Genomic DNA, 18,732 nt, shown 5'->3' with positions numbered 1-18,732 from the left:
CGGCGGAGGGGCGCGCCGGGGGGGAGTCAGGAGTGGCTGGTGGTGCCGGCGGCGGGGGAGGAGAGTACGGGGGAGTTCGGGAGGCACCGGATCATGGAGATAACGGGGCTGCCCGCGCGGGACCTCCGCATGCTCGACCCGCAGCTCTCCTACCCGTCCACCATCCTCGGCCGCGACCGCGCCGTCGTCGTCAACCTCGAGCACGTCAAGGCCATCGTCACCGCCGCCGAGGTGCTCGTCCGCGACCCCGGCAACCCGCGCCTCCGCCCCTTCCTCCAAGAACTCCGCGCCCGCCTCGCGCTCCCGGTACGAACGGCCAAACACCCATCTCGCCACTTCACTAGTAGTCCACTCAATAGCCATGCATGCTTGCTACGATATGGCGGCGAGTTATCTGCACTGTTCGCCTGATTCTGTCGCCGGTACCTGCTTCTGCGTGAAGGATGCGCCTACCACGAACCCGGCAACCGACGACATAGAGCTGGGTGGTGATCGGGGGAACGTGCCGATGCCTGGCAGCGCTAAGATCCAGCCCTTCGAGTTCAAGGTGCTCGAGGTCTGCCTCGAGCACACATGCAAATGCATGGAATCCGAGGTACACTGGTACACTATATAGGCAGGCTTCGGCTGTTGAACACATGATCTGTCAAAAGCGTGTGAACTTAATTACCATGTTTTCTCTTGGTGCTAGACGTTGGCCCTCGAGAAGGAGGCGTATCCGGCCTTGGACAAGCTGACTTCCAAGGTTAGCACGCTCAACCTGGAGCACGTCAGGCAGATCAAGAGCCGCCTGGTAGAGCTAACAGGGCGCGTGCAGAAGGTAAGAGTACTGATTATATACTCCTTCCGTCCCAAGTTACTTGTAGAAATGGATGTATCTTGAATCATGAGCTGGTGTATGCTTAAATTTTAAGGCCCTTCCCACTACTCACCTTGTAAAGGTGTTAAGCCTGCCAAGTAGGCATAAAATCTGACGTGATAAGTTAATTATGAAGAGAGATTAGTTTAATGACCCTGAGAAGAAAAGATAATAAAAGCATGTACCTAGGTGGAAACATAGTTCTGTGTCTACAACTAATTAGATGAAGAAAGCTTAGCAACAAAAAAATAAGCACACATGTTGGCTATTAGGTTTGATTATAGGTGGCATGGCAACTCCGTATAGACGGTTGTTGGTGGATTTGGAGCACTCGGGTGCTCCACCCCCGTATATGAGTATGAAATTCAAAAACAAACCAAGAAAATTAAAAAAACTGAAATTTTAGGATATCATATCTTGGTGCCCAATCTACTTGCATGTGAAGTCTCATGAAAAAATACTAGGAAACATATTCTCGGTAAAAAGACAAAAAAATCTATGTATAGAAAAAAACTGCTTGGATGAATCATAGGTCGGACTATATTTCTTTCACCACAGATACATTTTCTGGGTTTTTTTTCATAAAACTTCACACGGGAGTGGACTAGGCATTCAAGTTTGATGTCCCCAAACTCCAGGGTTTTTTGAATTTTCCCGTATTTTTTGAATTTAATATCCCTATAGGGGGTGGAGCACCTTTTTTCGCGAATACACGGCGTATATTTCCGTTGTTGGCTATACTACTAACCATGCTCTAATACGATGCTTAACCCTCCCTTTTTCATTTAATTTCATGCCATTCATCAAAATTGTCTAGTTGGCATGCATGACATTCCTAATTCTTGGCTACGTTATCATAGACAAAATGCTGATGTGGCACCGTAATTAAAGAAAAGAGAGTGGAGTTTTATGTTAGCGAAGATATGACTCTTAGCTCGTTTTTCTGTGCAATGTAATTAATGGTTTTATCCGCTGTGGCTTGTCTCCTTAATTTTCCCTTCTTTTCTTCTCTCCACAACTAGGCCATAATGTTAAAATGCAAAAAAAAAGATCCCTAAACTAATTAAATGCAATATCACTTGGATACAACCCCTAAAGATACAATGCATTGGGGTGATTGTCTCTACAAAAAATCTCTACCTAGGATAACGTGTTAAGAGACAATTCATTGTTAAGTTACCATCATATAGTGTTTCCCAATAAGAAAATGAATCTACAAACTAACAAATAGGGTCTCCCTATTCGTCACCCTGGGTTATTCTTCACCCCCTCTATTTTATCATCATTGCACCGTAATTTTACGTTTCGTAAGTTTTTTTTCTTATTTCCGACGCAAAAAGGGACAGTAAGAAAATATATAATCGTCGTAAAAAAATTATGTTATGTAAAATTACAAACATGCAAACATAGTCTAAAATACACATAAACTGCAAATTTTCTTGTCTTATGACCTATATTTTTATTTTCTTATGTTAAATTTTACGTAGTGAATCAATAGAATGTAACTATTTGAATTCCAAATGTAATTTAATTATGAAGTAATCGTAAGATTACCTCAGCTGAGAAATAACTTATTGTACACCATGGGTGATGAATAGCATCACTACTAACAAATGAAGTCATCTATGATACTGTCATTATGATACTTTGCACTACGAACATAGTAACATAGACTAGTGTCATATGAATGGCACTAATCTAAGTTACTCCCCACTATTTGACGAGCCTAAGTTAAGTGCTACTCCCTCCGTTCACAAATATAAAATGTTTTGGATATTTCAATATAAACTACACACAAATTAAAATGAGTAAACAAACACACTAAAATGCATCTATATACAACCGGATCAGAAAAGAATTTGAACATCTTATACTTGTGAAGGGAGGGAGTACTACGTTATTAATTTAATTAATCATTTCACCGTCTGTATGTGCTGCCGTGGTCTCTTTATTCGCAGGTGAGGGATGATATCGAGCAGTTAGTTGACGATGACACGGATATGTTCGAGATGTACCTGACGAGGAAGCTTGCGTTTCAAGGACTGAACGAGCCATCGGGTAAAGTGGATTCCAACAAGCATGCATCTCCTGACCATGAGGATGAGAAGTATGTCACCTATAGCTAATGTGTCTTCTTTCTGTGGTTGCTGGGATCCGATTGATTAATAAGAGCTACAGCCACCTGAACTCTCTTGAATAAATCAAGAACAATTCGATGATGTTAGGCTTAATTGACAGATGGAGTAGTTATTACGTCGTTCTCAAGATATGTTGCTTCCATTTTAATCTTCCATATGTACTTGAATTCAGGGAGGAAGAAGGCAGTGGCGATGATATAGAGAGCTCCCACGGAAGTTCTGCTTTTGTTAAGCCTGATGTAGAAGAGTTGGAAATGCTTCTCGAAGCTTACTTCGTGCAGTTTGATGGCACACTGAACAAGTTATGCCATGTAAGTATGTCACATCTCTTGCTACAGATTCGTAACACCAGATAAGAGCTCACGCGCACACAGACAGACACACTTACATTTTCACATGCACCTTTCTGGTTCAACGTGAACACTATGCTCTTTAGCTGTTGGCTTACAACGTATTCCAAGCATGCTTCTAACAGCCTAACATGCACCTTGTTACTGCGCAAAGCTCCGCGACTATGTGGATGACACTGAGGATTACATCAACATGATGCTGGACGAGAAGCAGAACCAGCTGCTGCAGATGGGCGTGATGCTCACGACGGCGACCGTGGTGATCACCGCGGGCATCGTGGTCGTGAGCCTGTTCGGCATGAACATCCACATCGAGCTGACGTTAGATCCAGAGACCCCCGAGATGGCGAGGATCAAAAACAGAAAGTTCTGGGAGACCACCTGGGCCACCGTTGCCGGCTGCGCCGCTATATACATTTTGGCCATCTATGCAGGAAAGAAGAGCAAATACTTGCAGTGATGCTGCCATATTCTGTGTTCCGCACCGGACAGACGAAGCATCGGATCGCAAGCTCTGCAGCCCAGGGCCACGTTTTCGCCGTTGCAAATGGATTCATTCCCTGTGCTGAGAACGTGATGCGGTGGCTTTCTGTTTTGTTCTGTCTGGAAGATGCAGTAGCTGATGGGGTTTGGGTAGGAATAATTGAATGATGGACATCCCACCCTTGACACGAATGACGGTTATATAAAGATGCCTTATTTATCCTGTCATATCATGATTTACAACTACATCCTCCCTTCGTCCCATAATATAAGACGCCTGCCTTTTGACACTACTGAGGGAATAGTTTTGTAAAAGAAGATGAATCTACTAGCCGTGTTTTGGAACCATACAACTTCCTACCCTAGGGTGGTGCACTCCTGCACCTCGACGGTGTAATAATTGTTAGCATACGGCAGCCGCATGGATTAAATAGGTCAACGACAGAAACTAACAGACGATACCAGTTCTGACATTTCAACTTCCACGGTTTTACTTTGATCAGATAAGTTACGAGGCTGATAATGTGAACACTGACTCCACCATCCACTTCTCTATTTACAAGGTTTCACGGATGGTATGTAAACCAAAGATTTTGTATCATCGCTGCAGTGCTCACTAGCGCATGTACAAAAGGTATTAGGGAACTCAGCATATGTATGTCTGAGACACGTCAGCTAAAACTTCAGTTAGATGGTTATTATGTTTGCACCTTCCTTGATCTGGTCCGTCGAACCTGGCAAAAAAAAGAGGAATATCCGCTCAAGGTATTCACAAATGAGGGATGAATCATGCATATGCTTCCCAAATGCACTTACATTGTCTATTGTGTCCGCAGCTGATCCAGCAGAATTCTTTGCATTTCTCAAATCCAATGCTCTCTTGCTTTTCTTCTGGAGGGCAGCCACTGCTAAAAAATAGAAGGTTGATCGCTCAGCTATATTTAATATATGGACTGCAAATATACAGCGAAACGCATAAAAGGTAGCTGCACGGCTAGTCACTTGGTGACATAAAACAGTCATGATATTGCCATTTCTGCATGACTGTTGGCTGGAAGTACTCCCTCCGTTCGGAATTACTTGTCTCGGAAATGGATGTATCTAGAACTAAAATCCGTCTAGATACATCCATTTCTGCGACAAGTAATTCCGAACGGAGGGAGTAGTTGTGTGTGAGTTGTGACTTGTGAGCAACTTTATTGGACGAATGTTCAGTCAGGAAAGACACTTTTAGGACATAAGGATGTATATGATTCAAATGAATCACATATATAATGCATCAACACTACCAGCCTGTTACAACTGTGCAGTTCGCATAACATATGGACTTTAAGAAGCGCCAATGTGAAGATAATATCGTGAATCATGTCTTGGTTACTGGAGATGACTTGCCTGTTTTGTTGCTGGAGAAAGGACGCTTCACAAAATTACCATCACAATCACCAACATCTTCCTCTAGTTCACTGCTACAAATCGAAACGTAAGTAATCATGGATGGATACTTGACAAAGGTTTTCAAACTGAAAAATATAAATCATTTGACACCATATAACAGGAGCAAAGAAGCAGCATCTTGTTCTTATGATGACTATCATCATCATAAGTTTTTAAAAAAAATTGAAAGCACTATCGTTTAACAGTTATTTTGTATTATGCTAGGCGCTGCATATAAATTACCAGTGTAGATACCCACAGACCTTCAACAAAATATATGTGGTTTTGGACATACTCCCTCCGGTCCTTTTTAGTCTGCATATAAGTTTTGTTTGAAGTCAAAGCATCTCTACTTTGACCGAATTTATAGAAAAAAGTATTAACATTTACGATGCCAAATCAATTTTGTTAGATTCATTACGAAATGTAGTTTCATGGGATATATATTTGGTATGGTAGATACTGATATTTTTTAATATATATTTGGTCAAACTTTACAAAGTTTGACTTGACCCAAATCTAATATGCGGAGTAAAAAGGACCGGAGGGAGTAACAAATATTGGCATCAGGTATTTATCAATAAGCAGGAAGTACACTTTGAACTCCCATGGTATTCTTGCAATAAGTGTAGAATGTGGTGCTATTTCAAGGGGGACTGGGAAGCCCGGCCCGGCCAGCCCAGCCTGAAAAAGCCTGACCCGGCCCGGCCCAACACTGCTCCCGGGCCGGGCTCAGGTCTAGATTTTGAGCCTGATGGCCGGGCCAGGCCCGGGCCCATCGTTTTTGCGCTTTTCTGAAGGGGCCCGTCCTGAGGCCTGGCAGGCTTTTACGTGTTTGGGCCAGGCTTGGCTAGGCCCGGCCCAAAGCCCGGCCCAAAGCGGCCCGAGGTTTGGCCAGGTATAGGACAGCCAGATATACTTGTTAAGATGCACAAGAACTGGCAAGTGCAATCCTGAAATCCAAGCCACAGCGAAATCCAAGCCACAGCCGAACTGACTTCACCAGTGACACCCATAGACTAATACTAGCTGGTACTCAGCTGTAAAGCACTAAAGCCCATATCTGGATCTGATATTTGGAAACACACTAAAGTTCCTTTATATTTCATCTTAATTGCATGTATATTGCAATATCTAGTTCATCTCAATTTTTTCACAAAATTTCAAATTCTCTGACACAAAATGTGATATTTCTGTTTCTCAAAAAGCGGATAAAAATCTGACGATCGTCAGCTGCCCTGCTCTTCAAACCACATTGTTCTATGACGGAAGTCCACATTCTTTTTATTTAGAAGTTTGTGTGTTCTAGCTATGCCCCATGTGACCCACGTAAAATTTGGTCATAACCTAGTCCAAAGTTCAAAAATATTATGTGACCATTGGTGCCATACTTGAACATACATGGTCAACTAGCAACTACAATAGCTGGTCCAAACTTCACTTTACTCTTTTCTTAGCCCTAGACAGATTACCAGGAATACAAGTTCTGACATACAGGGGTTTGCCTTATTTGGTAACGAATTGCTTGTACTATTAGGCATAGACCCAATAATTATTGCAGATAACTTGAGATGTCATGCCATATACTAATTCTACCACATAAAGCCACACACATAGACAATGAGAAAAGCTCCCTATCGTTCCATTCTAAATAGTGATGTAACATGGACAACAATCATGAATTAGCAGACAGACATAGATTTAGCAGAGTTTGCAGGGCATGCATGTCATTATGCTATACTCGCAGTTACGCAAAGCATGGTATCACAAGACAAAGTACTGTTTAGAACATATTCTTCCAGGCGGAGAACATTTCTGAAGAAGGAACATGTTAAATCGTTTGTTTGCTTACCAATCTCTGAGATGACAGTCAGGAAAGTCCTACAAAAATAAGTAAATAATATAAATTGAGTTTCCATGTGCCAATCCACAGATAATCCAATGCTCAAACATATAGTTCGATCAGACACTAGCATGCTGTACCTCTGTTGACATGGTGTCCTTTGAAGATATCGTCTTCAGATCTCTAGAATCAGCTTCATTAGTCAAACCCAAAGACCCTGGAGATGACAGCTTTGTGCCGGCGGAACCACAAGATGACACGTTGTCTTTTTCCAAGATATCCAGGTAATTTTTCTTGGGGACATCTTTCGCCTGGACTGAACTTTTCTTCGTTTTCCCTTGCTCATGACCACTTACAAACTGTCCAAATAATGGTTTGTTTGATGAGGAACGAGTTTGCCTTTTAGGAGCAGATTCTTTAGATACCCTCTCAGTAATAGTAGAGCATGTAGTATCCTCCTGAAATTAATGTTGATGAACTAAAACTATAGGACCATAACAGAAGGCACAAACTACATATATGTATATATACACAAACAAGAGACCAAGGGTCACACAGCAGACAGAATGTACCTGTTGGTTATAAGGTTCATGAGCTTTTAGAATTCTCTTCACAAAAGTATCAGTAATTAAATCTAGTTGGCAGCATTCCTACAAAAAAATCCGATCTGGAGAAAATTAGTCAATGCAAAAATGAACTAAGACAAGTTCTAACAAACATGAGAATAAATAGTAAGAATAACCTACATCTGCTTTTCTCTCACTCCGAGACAACCTATAATAAGATGAGGGCAGGAGAATATGGCGTGGAGAATCTGATGTCTTGCAATGCTTATCAAGTTCTTTTACCATAAGCAAACCAATTTTTGAGAGAATGTGCAGTTTCTGTGAAGGCGGTTAGGAAATTAGAACCTGGTGAAGAAATTTATAGGCAAATGAAAAATGTCAAAGCGGTAGCCAAAAGAGACATATACATGAGTGATGCCAGAATCAATCACATCCTCAGCCTTTTGAACAGCACGAAAGATGCCCAAAAGAATGGATACAGAGCTGGTGGCAGAGCCATGCTTGGTTTGGCTTAGATCCTCTATTTCAACTAGCTCTCTCAACATCACAATAAGTGGGCTGTCAACAAACAAAGGGAAAAAGGAGGAAGCTATTACATGCTTGAAACTTCGAATGTTTCCAGCCACAGGAACTAGTTGAGCAACAGAAAAAATGCCAATGGGATTCAAACATCTGAAACAAGAACATACCTCCAAAACTCAGCCGAGCCAGTCTCCTTTTCACAAAAGTTAAAAGGAAACTCCTCATCATATGCAAGCGTATGGATCAAGAAAAGGACAGCATATGCTGGGTGTTCTACAATCGAGTCATTGCTGGTTTTGTTCTGGTGAACAGAAACTCCTCTTTGCTCTTTTACCACTTCGGTTAAGTACCTAAGTGACTAGAATACAAGGTAACAGAATAAGAATCACCTCACGAGCAAGTTTATATGGTATATATATACGAGGGAACTAGAAAAGAAGATACATACTTCAGTACGAACATCTCCAGCGCAATCTGTTGATGCCAATGCAAAAGCACATGCATATCTAACAGGTATTGCATGCTTCTTCAAAAGGCCAAAAAGTTTGTGAATGAATGACTTGCGAACAATATATGAAGAATCCTGACAACCAGACACAATACATGTAATATTATAAAGAGGTAGAATACTGGCATGCATAAAATATGGAACTACGCAATGTGAGTAGAGATTAACCAATGTAGGTAAGCAAAATAATGCTGCAAACAGATGTTTATTTACAGCAAAGGTTCTCAAAATCTATGGCAAATCAAATTATCAAATAATTAGAAAGACTAGTGGGCAGAAATGTTAGCCCCTACATGAAAAATAAAAATTAGATACTTGTTAGCAGTGTAGCATATTGACAATACCCTTGCCATGAGAAGGGCAGTGCGAAATAATTCTGGAGAAATGAGTGAATCCCATCTTGTAGCTAGTCGTAGTAAAGATTTCCCAGCAGCCAGTCTAAGATATGGCTTATCATTTTCACTGGTGCAGCATAAGAACCAGAGTGAAAACACAGAACACAAGTAAATAAATTCAGGGTTAAGTTGTATCAATAAAGAAAATAAAAAAACATTTAATATTGTATAAGTGCTTTTAGCTTGAATAACATTCAGTTAAGTTTGCGAGCATTAAAACCACACATTATACCCTGCCCTATTTACTTTCGAAAAATGTCCATTTTACTACCCCGAACAAAGTGAGTGGTTCACATAACCCCCTGATCATTTATTCTGCTCTTTTAACCCCCCGATCTATCCAATACCGTTCACAAATCATCTTAGCTGGGTTTGCTTAAGTGGTTTGCTGACATGGCAGGGTCAAAGTGGTATTTGACCAGTGGGACCCTCTCCGGTGACCCGTCACTTTCGCTGCCGACGCCGACGCACTGCTGGGCTGCCCTGGATACATCGACGCCCGACGGTTTCCTCTGTCCGCGCCGGATGCAGAGCTGAGGTGGAGCGAGGGGGTCCGCCTGGATCTGGAGAAGAGCACCACAAGAGGCAGGCAGGCTGCCATGAAGTAGCGCACGGTGGCGGCAGCAGTTCGCGCAGGAACCGTGGTAGGAGGCCGGAGATGCTCGCCTGGATCTGGGTTAGGAGGGGCGGCTTGGTGAGAGAGGTTCGACCGGGATTGAGGAGGGCGGCGAAGGCCGGTGGCGCGAGGCGATGGGGATCCTGGGACTGCTCCCCAGCACGGCTGCTTGTCTGCCCCGACGACCTGGCCACTGGATTCGGTTCACATGGCTGCTAGCACGCTGCAGCGGGCCGGGGTGGGGCGGGGAAGTGCGGCGGCTTGCCGGGATCCGGGGCAGGCAGTAAGGAACGAGGACAGGTGTGGTGGGTCGCCGCTACCGCCGCATGTTGTCCACTGGTGGGCCTGGCGTGTGCTCCAGACACCCCAGCCCGGCGTACAGGTCGTCGCCAGCGGACCCCGGCTCCCCGCACCTGTCACCACCGGTGGACATGCCGCATGCGTCGTCGACCATAGAGGCCCGAGGTTGCACAGGGAAGGAGGAGAGCCCACGGTCAACAAAACAGCTTGACCGAGTCCAACTCAACAAAACCACCCGACCAAATCCACTTTGGGTGGGTATTGAACGGGATTGGCTTCATTAAGGGGTTATGTGAACCATCGATTTTGTTCAGGGGAGTAAAATGGACTTTTTTCTTTACTTTCTTCTTTCTGCACTCCCGATTGGTGAGTCTTTTCTTCCAGTAACCATTCAAACCAAATTGACCACCTAATCAGCAATGCTTACTTGCTGATTCTCTCTTTAAAATAAGTTTGGTGAGTTCCTAACTTCCTCATTATACTAACCAAGAAATTCTCTCACAAACCCCACTAAATTGACCACCTAATCAACGATGTGTAATTGCTGAATTCCTAAGTTCCTTGCATTATACTAACCAGGAAGCCTCCAGCTGAAAAAAGGTGATGCTCGAGATGCACTAGTTCATCACAGTAACCCAAACACGAAGGTAACAGAAACCTCATGAAAGTTACACAGTATACGACTTGTAGAACACTAAGCATTAGGCACATCTGCAAGTTCTACAATTTTGCACCAAATTGACCACTTGTAACTATGACTACCTATCTTAATGCAAAGATGTGCAAATTATGTTTATCACATTCAACAAGAAAGGAAACTTGACCACACCACAATGAATTATGTGTTCCAATAGTGCTTGAAAAAATATACTTGTAGAAAAGCTGATCAACTGATGCACTGTAAAATATCAGTTAAAGAACTGGTGTAATCAGTAGAAAACAAACAGAAGGCTACAACAGTGAAGCATCTATTGAGAAAACAATTTAAAATAATGTGAGGAAGCAGAAAAATACGAACCATATAGTAATGGGCGTGAATTCTTCGCGAATTATATCTAACAGCATCTTCAAGAAATTCTCTATTCGATCACGGGCAGTAGTTGTTGGTAAACAACTTTTGACAAGTGCTTTGAGACAATAAATCTACATTGGCCACAAAACAATTAGAGAGCAAAAATGAAAATTCCATCGTGAATTTTACTCGCATGTGGAACTCCCTACTAGATCTACCATGAGTTGAATGTTTTATTTTGTCCAGAACTTACCTTCAGTTTGCAAGAGAAACTGCATGCAGAATTTTCATCGGAGGGTGACAGTTCCGGAGTTGAAACAAACTGCATAAACCATAAACCATAGCAGACATCAAATTGCTATGTCTTAGTCCAGATATCACTGCTAAAAAATATATTACCTACCTCAGGTGAGACAAAAACACGTTGAACAAAATTGATAAATTGGTCGTCATATGATGTATACATGGAAGGAGAATACTCCAATATTAAGCCCAACGACTGTAATAGAGTTGGGATATTATGGTTATCATGTAGACCACCAACAACTTTCTGCAGGGAAGAGAGGATCATATAAGTCGTCCACCAAAGTACGCCTTCATTTAAAAACAAAGGCATGAAAAAAATAAGAAGAAACAGCTAGCTACCAAAAACATTGTGACCATTTTAGCATCAGAAACAATCATTCTGCAAAGGGTTTGAGCATTTCCATATGTAAACAATTGTCATCTGGGAACTGGGTCAGTGAAGCAATTGTAGAACAGAACTAATTAGTACCTACCTTACATAATTTGGCAAATTTCTTGTCATCTGGAGACTGGATCAGTGAAGCAATTGCAGAAATGGCATATTTCGATTCAGCACGTGTTCCTTCAATACACTTTTGCTCCAGTAAGAGGTAGACATCACTACTGGAAAAAAGACAACTTACTATGAGTAAAATATTCATCTTAAGATAACTAAAGATGGAGAGACCTACCACACTTGCAATCATTAAATACAAAAAAGGTATTGACATTTTCCTATCCCTACATTTTCTTTATATTACCGCCCATTGCACTTCTAGATTGGTAAGGTGGTGAATAGGAGTAAAGTGTTTTTCGCCAGTTTTTAGTGAGCTCATACAAAATCCCTGGAGAAGAAGAAAAAAAGGCAAACAGGAGGATATTTAAAATTTCAAAATGGCCATTTAGTTTCAGGCTTGAGTAATACATTGCTGATTCATCAAACATGAACCATTCATAGAGCAATTATCAACAAACAGACAGATCAAGACAATCCAACTTCCAATACAATGACAGTTTATTTTACCTGAAATTAATAGATAATTTACACGGTGATTTTGCCAAATATGCCAACATTTGGAGACTCTTCTCATTTATCAGGACTGAGTCTTCGGAGAACAACTTTAGCAAGTACTCCTCTGAGCCTCTGAATAATGATGGAAACGCCATTGCAACTAGCTACATGATTACACATTTGAGTCAGAAGTATAGAAGATGACCCTTAAAAGGAGATGAAAATGTGTGCATGAACTAAAAAACAGATGTGCCGTTAAGCACAAAAAAGTTTAATCAATGGTAAAAACTGAAATGCAGTAAGCTTCAAAAGATTGCATGCTTGCAGCAAAGAGAAGTTCATATTCCTAAAAGAAAACAAATAATTTGCCGGCTATTAATAACTTACCAGTAAAAGATCACATGCGGACTCTGCATAATGGGTTAATTCATTTCTGCAGGAGAAAAGAACCTCCAAGATGGCACAAATCATCTCCCAATTAAATAGTGAATGCGAGAGTTTTGTAGACAGTTCTTTGCAGAAGCTGTAAATTTGGTGTTTGTTGCCAATTCTCTTGAGAAATGAATCCTACAGTCATTCAAGCACGAACTTAGATATAAACATAGACATTTGATTTGGGTATGTTCTATGATACAAATCTTAAAAAAAAAACTTTTGCATAAATAATACCATGTGGAGAAAAAAAGAGTTCAATACACATATGGCTGCTCATAGTGGGAGTAACATAAGTAGTAACATGCGTGCCACATAGGCAAAAAATATGATATGGCAAGTAATTAATGAGGAGAGAGGCAAATGGAGTAACATAATATGTTACCATCACATAGCGGTTCCCAATGTAAAATGACTCTACAAAGTAATAAATGAAGCTCTCTATGTTATCACACACATGACACTACCCACTATGAAGGTAGTAACGTATACTAGTAACATATGCATGTTACTAGTCTAAGTTGCTCACCACTATGACTAGTCTAACAGGGTACTAACGTACTTGCACTAACTTGTAAACTGGGACCATTTAATGCTCCACAGAACTCACAGTTAGCAGCTTAATAGTTTTGACAGAACAAGGAAGAGTCGGGCATTCCGTAGTTTGCTGAAAGCTAGAGAGATTTAGCATCACGCAAATGTTCAAGTTCAAATTTGACCTCATGATGGGAAACAACACAATGCAGACCCACCTTGAAAACAAAACAATGCAGATCCCGCTGGAAAGACAAGACAATGCAGATCCCACTGGAAAGACAAATTCACTTTGTTTGTTTTCCATGTGCACTAAATGAGTTCTACCTAGACTTTCCTTTCCTCTATCTCTTATCTCTAGGAAGCTCCTTTGAGACTACCCCTTGTATTTGCTCTCCTTTGGATATTTTACTTTTACTTTTCCCTCAATCTCAGTATTATTATATTCTCGGTAGAACCGTACTGATTGCGCAGAAAAAGAGACTGGCTCGATTTTCATGATAATCATTTAAATCATTCAGTCCTCAAACTGGAGGGCATGTACATGTTCCCATGCAAAATAATCCACATGGTATATGCCACCGCTGATGACTTCTAACTAGGATCATGCAATAGGAATTAAGGATGCCATGAAAAAGAAACATACGAATATTAAACTACGTTTGGGAAGTATACACCACGGCTTCCTCAGTAAGTTTATAGTTGAGCAAACAAAAGCAGGAGAAAACAAACAATTTACTGTCTCGTCAGTTAAAAGGACCAAACGAGTATTACTCTGATTGATCGAACTGTTGCAAAAGTAGTGCCCTCTTTGCTTATTTCAGCCAAATCCTTAAATATGTTATTATCCTTCATCTGGTGCAAATTCTCAAAGCAGTCTTCAACTTTAGAGATGTCTGTAAAGGAAGCGGACATCTTCCTTAATGACGCACAAATTTTCTTCTGTATTTCATCTGAAGATTCTTCCTGTAGCACATACAAGGTTCAATTTGAGAAAAAAGTTCACTAAATGTTCAGTATCTATTGATGATTTACAAACCTTCTTTGCTCGAAGTGATAAATATGCTTGCATCTCCAGTTGCAACCTAAAGGAAAATGTCTAAATGTCAAATGTGCTTCACAGAGTTATTACATCATCATAGTATATACTATGCTACAAGTGTTTACCTTCTTTTCTGAGAAAAGATGGCATGCAAAGCCTTAACATGTTGTGATTTGAAATAAGAAAAAAACTCAACCCAATGCATTGCTCTTTCTTTTGGAGAAAGTGGTGATGGAAAGAGTTCTTCAGCAAAAATAAGCCCCATATTGTGTGGCCTGCCAAAATATAGAAGCCACAACTCAACAAAATAGGCATGACTGAGTATGAGAGAGAGAGAGAGAGAGAGATGAACAAACCTGAAGGATTCACAATCTTTGTCAAAACAGAGAACAATAAGTTTAGCTGGGATTTGTTCATAGTGAGTGTTAATTGTCGCAGTTCCTTTGGAGCATTTCTCACAGTAATCTCGATACAAGTCCAGCAACTTATGCATTACATTCTTTCTGACAGATATCTGAAAAATGTTTCAGTGAGGCACCATCAAGAAACTGCTGTGCAAAATAACAATAATACCTGCTCACCTTTTTGTCACGTAGCCTCTCTGCTGCTTGTAATATCAACTCAGAAGGAAATGAGCTTAGATTTGATTTGGCCAAATCACAAACTGCATAAACAGCTCGGATCCTCACTTTGTCATCAAAATCCAATAACCTTCCTTCAAGAGATTCTGCCAAAAGGAACAAGACATCCACATGAAAAGGATGCTTACAGATGGTAATGTGCATATAGTGACCACAGATAAAAGTAGTAGTCTTACTGAGAACATTCTGTGCTACATTTCCAGATGATGCAGCAATGTAGCATGCTTTTGCTGCATCAATTGCAGCAATTCTTACTTCTGCAGATTTGTCAGAGAATCTCTTCAAGAATTCCCTAAATAATATCTGGTTTTCTTGACCAAAGCGAAGATTAGAGAAGACAAGAAGCCTCCCAATCAGGTGCACTGCCTCCAGTCGGATATCAACCTGGTCACTCTAAGGAGGTAGATGGTGCTTGTTCAGGGAGAATACGATCCAATATAATAGTGTAACAAAGTTAAAAGAAAATAACATACCAGGAGCTCATGAGTTAAGCATGGAATAACAGCAAAAAGCATCTGGGGTGCACACTGGAATATTTCCAGAATAATTTTATGATGCGGCTTCTTGTGTTCATTCACCGGTGCATCCTTGCTCAAAATGCATGATGTCAAAAAAATTCGAACAATGTGCTCCAATTTCTCAGCACAGTTTTGAATTATGTCAACAGCAAGCTTGTGGGCTCCTCCCTGCATGGGCAACAAGAAGCAAACAAGCATTAGTTTGGATCAAAGAACAATAATGCAGGCTTCCAGATATCTAAGTTATTCATGCAGAGAAGAACATATTGTAAGGAAACATTACTCGCATGATCAGCCTCAACTTACTGTTAGTATTAAATGAACAGTAAATATGTTACCTTGTCCTCTTTTACTAAATTGCGGAAAATCACATCCAGAAGAGGCTGAGTAACTTTTTCATTTAATATTTGTGTCATTATTGATAGCATAGCCTGGTGCACACATTGCTGAAGACCTTGCCTGTAAAGAGTTTCACAATCAAGGAGTTAACCACTTAATGAAAAAAATGCGATTTAAATTTTCAGAAACAGTAATTATGTGTGGCAGACACCTTTGAACATGAGCAGGTCATGAATTAGCACACATAACGTAAAGCAAACTACTTGCATAATGGAATTTCTGCTCTTGCTGAGCCAAGGATAACAGTTTGGTTTCGAGTATAAATTTGTTTAAGGAAATGAATGTTGCCAATTATCTTAACATGTTTAAGGACAACAAGACAATAGTACCACAAGGTGCATACACAACTCTTTTGTTGGCCAAGACATGTTCACCAAATCACCTCCATAAACTAGGTACATCGCCCGTTGCACTTGATAAGGAACCCATGAGATCCATTAAGTATTGAAAACAGCAAACATGATAGTGCACACTGACATTTACTGTGATACATGGAAACGGAAACCTGGCGATTTGACAGTTCATAGCTTTCTCCATAAATAACAATAATACCTAGAAATAGCCAGCTCAATGGAAGAACAAACATAGCACTGTATATTTACAGTTTGCGGTAGACAGTATTGGAGATCTTGATGGTGTGATACACAGTATTAGAGGTCTTGATGACTTCATAATTCCAAAATCTCAAAATGGGAAGACAGTACAAAAAGAAACCGGTTGATAGGACATAAGTGAAAAAATGTACTCATGATTTTCAAGTCAAAGTCAGTACGAGTACGATCAATGTATCTACAATTGAAAGATAGGTACTGACAAATGAGCACAGCTTGATTCTTGGTTGTAACCAAATGTAGGCATATAACAACAAGAGCAGTAGATTTAGTCTTACTTCGCTGCCGAGAAGAATATTTTGGCCATATCAAGAACCAAGTCCTGACAGCCAGTGTCAACCATAATTACAGAGCATCTAAGCGCAGCAACATTCTCCAATATTTTCATCCTTCTCGTAAGATATGGACTCTCGGTGTCTGCAAGCCCTGAAAATTCGCTGATGAAGAGCCTAAATATTTCCTGAGATAAAGCAGTTGACATAGTGTTATAGGAGTGTGGTCCTTATTCCAATTGTTCTTTGACATTAAATAACTCAAAAATCGAAAATGGATAACGTTACAGAAATTATCTGACAAATATGACTGTTAGTTAGTGCTTCATATTTTCACAACTCTAAATGGTAATGGTACAAGAAGTCAGTGACAGCCAAGCATTGAAAGACATAAGTGTTAAAATACCTTAAATATTTCATCAGTAAAAGGTGGATCAGGTGCAAGGATTCGCATAACTTCAATGAAGCAGACAGCAACAAGAAGTCTGACATCCTTGTCCTTGTGGCTAAGTAAAGTGTTCTGGACCAGTGATTTACTCAAAGGACGTAGAGCATCTTGCAGAGAGGAGGACTGACTCAACTCTGATAAAGCACTTTCAGCTTGCTGCAGATAATAACAAAAACATGTTATGGAAGTAAATTCAAATTTATTCATAGAAAAAATAATGAAAAGAAACAACCAATTAGAGAAAATGCCAAGCTGCAAAGTATTAATGTGCCACGCTTTTCCCTTTGGATGATTACGGTGAGCTAGCCTGCATCCCTGTCCTACTATACTAGGTTCAAGGGTTCAACTGTCGGAGGGGTTGTCATAGTATAGATGCATTAAACAAAAGTATGCAAATATGTAACCCCTAATGGGAGCTAGAGAACAGTTCAGGTAGAGATCTAACAATGTATTTGTACAAAGCCATTGCTCTAAACTCCCCCAAATGCTGGATAAAATACAAGTACAGTACAACCAAATCAAAACTGTATTCTCGTATAACAGTAAAAAAGGCAAATATCCGTTTCAGGGAAAAAGGGAAGGGCCGAAATTAACCCACTTGATCTCCAGTTAACCTGTTTATCATGTAAAATGGATCGAAATACTCAAATGTTACTGACGGTTTAAGATAATGAATTGGTTGAAGCCTGAAAAATCAAATCTCCTTTGTTCCTTATCCATAAATCTCCATAGTACCTTCCTTCATATTACCAATTCACAAAGCAGGCAAACTTGAAACAACAAGTGCTCACAAAATTGTTTACTGATGAAATAATAGACATGTGACAATTAACTGAAGGTTCTCTGACTGCCTCCAGTTGGCAGGGAAATAAACGGTACTGGTACTCTTTCAACAAGTTTCGAGCGATCATAAACACCATAGATCCATGCCGAGTTGACACTAAACACCTCAGAGGCTTTGCTCAAACTGTCAAACATAAGCATAGTGAACATACAACCTCTTCAGCATCGCTGCCCCTGTGCCCCCATCACACGAATTACTACATGGTGCTCGAATTCCCAGCCCCTCGTAACCCCATGGAGGTTGGAGCGGAATCGTGAACTACAGTCAGTGTTCGAGAACCCCCAAAAAAACACTAAAATCAGCGGTGCCCTTCGAGGCAATTTCAAAACCCCAGAAGCAGCACAGCGTCTCGCGAGGACTGTGAGCGAGCGGGTTTAGATCGGAGGAGGACTGGTGCGGGACGGACGGGGGCGCTCACCTTGAGGAGCTTGATGAGGGCGTCCTTGCCGAGGCGCGGCTGCCCGAGGCGCTTGCCGACCTCGCTCACGACTTGCCCCGGCGAGCCAGACATTGCGGCGGCGGCGTCGGCGGCGACGGCTACGATCTCGGGGCCCGAAACCCTAGGCTAGTGGGCTAGGAGGCGGTGGGGCCGGGGGGGTGGGGGTGAGGGCCGGGAGCCATGGATGGAATTGCGAGGACGGGAAAAGGGAGCGCGGCTCCGCAGCGGG

At 41.2% G+C, this 18,732-nt stretch overlaps 2 protein-coding genes across 9 annotated transcripts; one reads left to right on the top strand and one right to left on the bottom strand.

Moving 5' to 3' along the window:
- Positions 1-30: 30 nt before the first annotated feature.
- Positions 31-4,058, top strand: LOC125530157 (magnesium transporter MRS2-E-like; the record flags this gene model as incomplete). Its single annotated transcript, XM_048694567.1, is given in 6 exon segments — positions 31-306; positions 443-595; positions 692-820; positions 2,818-2,966; positions 3,170-3,308; positions 3,502-4,058. Coding segments are annotated over 6 exon segments (1,152 nt in total), but the record flags the coding sequence as incomplete, so codon positions are not given.
- A 240-nt stretch (positions 4,059-4,298) lies between these two features.
- On the bottom strand, positions 4,299-18,717 carry LOC125530155 (sister chromatid cohesion protein PDS5 homolog B). Of its 8 annotated transcripts, none has more exons than XM_048694562.1 (28): positions 18,483-18,717; positions 17,179-17,376; positions 16,779-16,960; positions 15,829-15,949; positions 15,446-15,658; positions 15,149-15,365; positions 14,913-15,058; positions 14,688-14,845; positions 14,457-14,606; positions 14,329-14,374; positions 14,064-14,255; positions 12,711-12,890; positions 12,336-12,487; positions 11,806-11,935; positions 11,430-11,576; positions 11,280-11,348; positions 11,033-11,157; positions 9,048-9,165; positions 8,644-8,778; positions 8,363-8,553; positions 8,081-8,231; positions 7,854-7,991; positions 7,680-7,757; positions 7,248-7,565; positions 7,117-7,145; positions 5,223-5,296; positions 4,647-4,738; positions 4,299-4,564 (listed from the first exon to the last, which is right to left on the bottom strand). In XM_048694562.1, the coding sequence occupies exons 1-28, from the start codon at positions 18,573-18,575 to the stop codon at positions 4,529-4,531; spliced, it is 3,879 nt and encodes a 1,292-aa protein (XP_048550519.1). In that variant the 5' UTR covers positions 18,576-18,717; the 3' UTR covers positions 4,299-4,528. The 8 variants fall into 8 exon arrangements, with proteins under 8 accessions (XP_048550519.1, XP_048550521.1, XP_048550522.1 ...); XM_048694564.1 differs by having other exon boundaries at positions 5,223-5,293; XM_048694565.1 differs by having other exon boundaries at positions 11,806-11,932.
- Between the last annotated feature and the right edge of the window lie 15 nt (positions 18,718-18,732).

Source organism: Triticum urartu, unplaced genomic scaffold (assembly GCF_003073215.2).
Source record: "Triticum urartu cultivar G1812 unplaced genomic scaffold, Tu2.1 TuUngrouped_contig_6113, whole genome shotgun sequence".
In the NCBI taxonomy this organism is placed as follows: domain Eukaryota; kingdom Viridiplantae; phylum Streptophyta; class Magnoliopsida; order Poales; family Poaceae; genus Triticum; species Triticum urartu.
This window is presented reverse-complemented; position numbering and strand designations above follow the sequence as displayed.

Excerpts from the sequence above, each read along its gene's own strand:
- LOC125530155 (XM_048694558.1), bottom strand. The coding sequence starts at position 18,575 with ATGTCTGGCTCGCCGGGGCAAGTCGTGAGCGAGGTCGGCAAGCGCCTC. Across the intron at positions 17,377-18,482 it reads CCCTCATCAAGCTCCTCAAG|CAAGCTGAAAGTGCTTTATC; the intron begins GTGAGCGCCCCC and ends TATTATCTGCAG. Across the intron at positions 14,607-14,687 it reads AAAGATTGTGAATCCTTCAG|GCCACACAATATGGGGCTTA; the intron begins GTTTGTTCATCT and ends ATATTTTGGCAG.